The 4,808-nt window shown below is 41.2% G+C and overlaps 1 protein-coding gene across 5 annotated transcripts in view; it reads left to right on the top strand.

Annotated features, from left to right (window-relative positions):
- Positions 1-2,528, top strand: part of LOC111865788 (translation initiation factor IF-2, mitochondrial) — an 84,733-nt gene extending 82,205 nt beyond the window's left edge. For all 5 annotated transcript variants that reach the window (XM_023854123.2, XM_023854081.2, XM_023854090.2 and 2 more), the window contains one exon: positions 2,158-2,528. In XM_023854123.2, the coding sequence (XP_023709891.1) occupies positions 2,158-2,330 (173 nt within the window). In that variant the 3' untranslated portion in view covers positions 2,331-2,528. The remainder of the gene's footprint in view (positions 1-2,157) is intronic.
- Positions 2,529-4,808: the final 2,280 nt, after the last annotated feature.

Below are 4,808 nucleotides of genomic sequence, written 5' to 3'. Positions count from 1 at the left end.
GATTCTAGGAAAGGCATGCAGTTAACAACCTGCCGCGTCCTATTGCACTATTCACGCAGTCCCACCCCACACCCTTGTTTTCGCATAAAACCCACGCTCCTCTTGCAGATCGCGGTCGTATTCTTCCAGGACAGTCATGTCAACAAGTAGAGAAAGTGAGGGTGGGCAGACACATCGAACTTTCCCATGATATCAGAGAAATTCAGGAATGAAAATGACCTTACATACAAGGTTGATGCATTTGTGCATGTCGTACTAAGCAAGGTATAAAAACAGTTGCTTTATGAGGAATTAGTTCGTACCATTGAATATTTGACACAATAGACAAGGTGTCGCAGAAACCGATGTTGCTATAACCAAGTTTTACTGTAAATGTAATTTTCAGAATGAGTTCCCATACCCACAGTCTTTACTGTTTAGTTTTTGAGACCACCTAGCACATGTTTCTCTACATTGACCTTAATCCCCTCTCTTCTCCTTGCTCTGGTTCATAATATTGCAATATATGAGGGTAAGTCAGTAAGTAAGTTACAAGTGGATATAGAACTTAAGCAAATAAGAGTACTGATTTGAAATATGCTTTTTATTTCTCAACATAATCTCCCTGTACATTGAGACACTTGTCCCATCGTTTCACAAGCCCCTGAAAACCAGCAGCATAAAATTCTTTGGGCTGATGTTGGAACCAGGCGGTGATTTCCCTTTCTACAGCTTCATCATTGGGAAAATGTTCAGCCGAAAGATGTTTAAGAGGGCCAAACAAAAGGCAGTTGCTTGGAGCCATGGAGATTGCCTCAGAGGCAAATGTGCAATGGGTTGAAGACTTAATCTGAGCAGACAGAAGGGTAACTATAGACACTATAGCCACTGCTATTGGTTGTTCACACGGCATGGCCTACCTCATAATGCATGACAGGTTAGGTTTTTGCAAAGTCTGTGCATGATGGGTGCCATGCATGCTGACCCCACAACGCAAAATGCAAAGAATGGGTGTCGCATTACAGCATCTTAATCGCTACCATGATGGACATGATATGCTAGCCCAAATTGTCACAGGTAATGAGTCTTGGGTTCACCCTTACCAGCCCGAGACAAAGTGTGCGTCAGTGCAGTGGAAACATCCTGTGTCATCTTTCGGCTGAACCTTTTCCTGACGATGAAGCAGTAGAAAGGGAAGTCACTGCCTGGTTCTGACAGCCGCCAAAAATTTTATGCTGCTGGTTTTCAGGGGCTTTTGAAATGGTTGGACAAGTGCCTCAATGTACAGGGAGATTATGTTGAGAAATAAAAGCATTTTTCAAATCAGTACTCTTATTTGTTCATGTTCCATATCCATTTCTAACTTACTTATTGACTTACCTAGGTATCTCAGCACACTGAACCTGCCCAGTCTGTTCCCTCATCCTCAGTTGTACTTATCCCATAATGAGAGCTGTGCCATAGCTCAGGAGGTCAGTTGCCAGCTTCCCACCATCGTGGCCCTGGTTTGATCCCAGGTCAAGCCACATGGGATTTGTGGTTGACAGAGCAGAACTAAGGCAGGTTTTCTCGCAGTACTTTGGTTTCCCTTGCCAGTTCTCATTCCTTTGACTGCTCCATCCTCACCTATCAGTCAGGGCTGCTACAATAGTTTCAATGGTGGCCTGCATACCAAATGGACTCTGTCTTACACCATCCCACACAATAGCCCATAATGACTACTTTTATCTCTGTCATTACCATCCTGGTTCATGAGCTCAGATGCACTTATGATGATACTTTCCACATTGGAAAAACTAAACATCCCATTCTTCCCAGGTCCAAGTGATCCTTGCTTTACATATTGTGGCATAAATGTTGTATATTTCTTGGAGCACTTTCTAATTTTTAAATATATGCTCATCAGCTTCTGTATTCTCTCTATAGGCATTGATATGCAGTTACCTATTTGCTAAATAATCATTTCGGTGGAACGTTGCAGAGTAAAGAAAATATATGGTGCCTTGTATTCAAAATTTTTATTTTAATGTATGCCTCCTCCTTTCTCTACAATAAAATTTACATATTTTTTCTTAAATCTTATCTGAGTTGCATGATGTTACTCCCATACATGAAATGTGCCATATATAAAAAGATTCTTTAGGATCATTATTTCACGCACTTCTCAAATGTTATTAGGATTACTGGCATCCATGCGCCACCTTAAAAATGAAGTGGATTCCATCAAGAAAGATGTTGAATGTGGTGTTCGGCTAGAAGATGGGACCATTACTTTCAAACCTGGAGATATTTTAGTCTGTTATCAGACAAGGAAAGAAGAACAACAGACCGACTGGGATCCAGGATTTTGAAAGGTGCTGATGCTTTGATGAAATTCCCATTTTGTCATGTCTAAACCCCAGATCAGAATTTTCTTCAAAACAATTTTCAGGCACGTAAATGTCTAGTACCATGAAAACAGTGCCCAAAGTTATGCCCACTGTAAAAACTTCTGTAAATAAATACATACTACTATGGAAGTTCTCAAATAAAAATATGCCTTGGTTTCATTCTTGGATAAAAGATTTCTTGTGACCATATTCATTTTTAAATAAGTCATTGATGTTGATTTTCAAAATATATGAAACCATCTGCCATTAAATATGTGGAAATAGTTTTAAAGCTGAATGTATTCTGGGTATGCAGAAGGGGTTAGATCTCAGGATGGAATGAAACTTCATAACATCTTAAATTGAATTACCTTCTATTTTATGTTATTCATCAAACAGCTAGTAGCTATACTCTTTGAGAATCACTGCTTTAGCAGTAATTGGTATGGAAAGGAAGAACAGTATGATTATTTTCTGTTCCTATTTCATGCTGTCACCAGTGCCACCACATCCATCATTTCATCATACTACTCTGTCCAAAAAGTATCTGACCTTGGGCTGGGAAAAGAAAGTTCTGTATCTGGGTGGTTACAATACCTAATCGCCTTCAAAGTAAACCCCTTGTGACTCCACACACTTAGCCCAGCGGTCGTTCCATCGCTGGAAGTGATTCTGGAAGGCATCTTTTGGAATGGTGTGCAGCTGCGCCATCGCATTCTGTATGATGGCCTCGCGGCTGTCAAAACGGCAGCCTTTTAGTGGTGTCTTCAATCTCAGGAACAGCCAGAAATCACAAGGAGCCATGTCAGGAGAGTAGGGAGCCTGGCGAACCTGCGGAATGCCGTGCTTGGCCAGGAAACCCTGGATCAGGTGTGATGAATGAGCTGGGGCGTTGTCATGATGCAGCTGCCAGTTGCGTGCGTCCCACAGGTCCAGTCTCTTGCGCCGAACTGCATCACAAAGATGGCGGAGGACTTCTTGGTAGTACTCCTTATTGACAGTCTGACCTAGTGGTGCGTACTCATGATGCACAACACCCCGGTAAACGAAAAAAACAGTCAGTATCACCTTCACATTCCTTCGAACCTGTCATGCTCTTTTGGGCCTCGGGGATGTTGGATGCTTCCATTGTGACACCTGGATCTTGGTTTCCAGGTCAAAAAATCACGCATGCACATGAAAGTCCCTTCTACCACTACGCTCAGTTTCCCCACCTCTTTGGCCATTACTTACAGTGGAAAAAATTGAAGTCGGATACTTTTTGGACATACGGTACATGTAGCTAATGTAGTTATTAGCTGGTGCAGAAATTCCTTGCATTTTTGGCCTCTTCCATTGAGGATTATGAACAGAATTCTATATGCATTTCTCATCTGTTCCAAGCTACATGGCCCACTCTTCTCTTCACGCGTGATGCAGTCACCCTAGCAATATTACCTGAGAAGTACTGGGAGGTTCTTACCTTGGTTGATCAGTTCACGGGGACCAGTACACCCCTGATGGCGAGGTGCATATGGATTTTCATGATAACGTTTGGAATTAAGGGATGTTATTAACTTTGTGGACTGCTTGTTGACACTATGTTTCATCTCAAGCAGTGTGGTTCATGCTTGGGAATTTGGTCATGATTTGTCAGCAGTGGACAGCAGTTATCAGCTCCATTAGCCTTTGTTCTCCATGTGTTCTATCATGGTGCCCTATACTTTAGAGCAATGTGTATTTATGTTTAACACCTACATGAAATACGGATCTGCTAGAAAGTACTGGTGATAATTTCAACATAAATTTTGTGATGGAAGAGTTCCAGCAGACAAACAGTTTACAAATTGGTGAATAAACGTAGATCAACAGCACTCATAATAGTCATGAAACAAGAACATAAGTGTCAAATGCTTACTGAGAAAAGTTAGATGAGATAGGAGCCAGACTTGAATATACACTTAGAAAATCACTGAAACATCCAGCTCAAGAGACCGGAGTCAGAGTCTAATGCAAGAAGGGCAACACAGTTGCTGAAGCATAGACTCTATAAAACAACAGTAATTGAAGCGAGTTAAATGGGGGTAATCTGAACAATATAAGACATGAAACCATGAGGCATTTCAGGAATAAAAAGAGGGAATATCTGGAAAAGAAAATTGATGAGCTTGCAATGAAGAGTAAGAACAAAAACCTATATAGAGGAATAAATGTCTCTGAGAGGGGTTACCAACCTACGAGTAACTTAGTGAAGGATGAGAATGGTGATCTGTTTGAAGATTCTCATAACATTTTGAATAGGTGGAGGAACTACTACTCTCAGTTATTGAATGTACATAGGGTCAGTGATGTTAGGCAGACAGAAATCCATACAGCAGAGCTGTTAGTACCTGATCCTAGTTCTTTTGAGATTGAAAGTGCTATTGCAAAATTGAAACGGTATAAATCGCCAGCTAGTGATCAAATTCCAGCAGAACTTAT

This window comes from Cryptotermes secundus, unplaced genomic scaffold, assembly GCF_002891405.2.
Source record: "Cryptotermes secundus unplaced genomic scaffold, Csec_1.0 scaffold968, whole genome shotgun sequence".
NCBI lineage: Eukaryota > Metazoa > Arthropoda > Insecta > Blattodea > Kalotermitidae > Cryptotermes > Cryptotermes secundus.
Note: the sequence above shows the minus strand (reverse complement) of the source record. Positions and strands in the feature narration are given on the sequence as shown.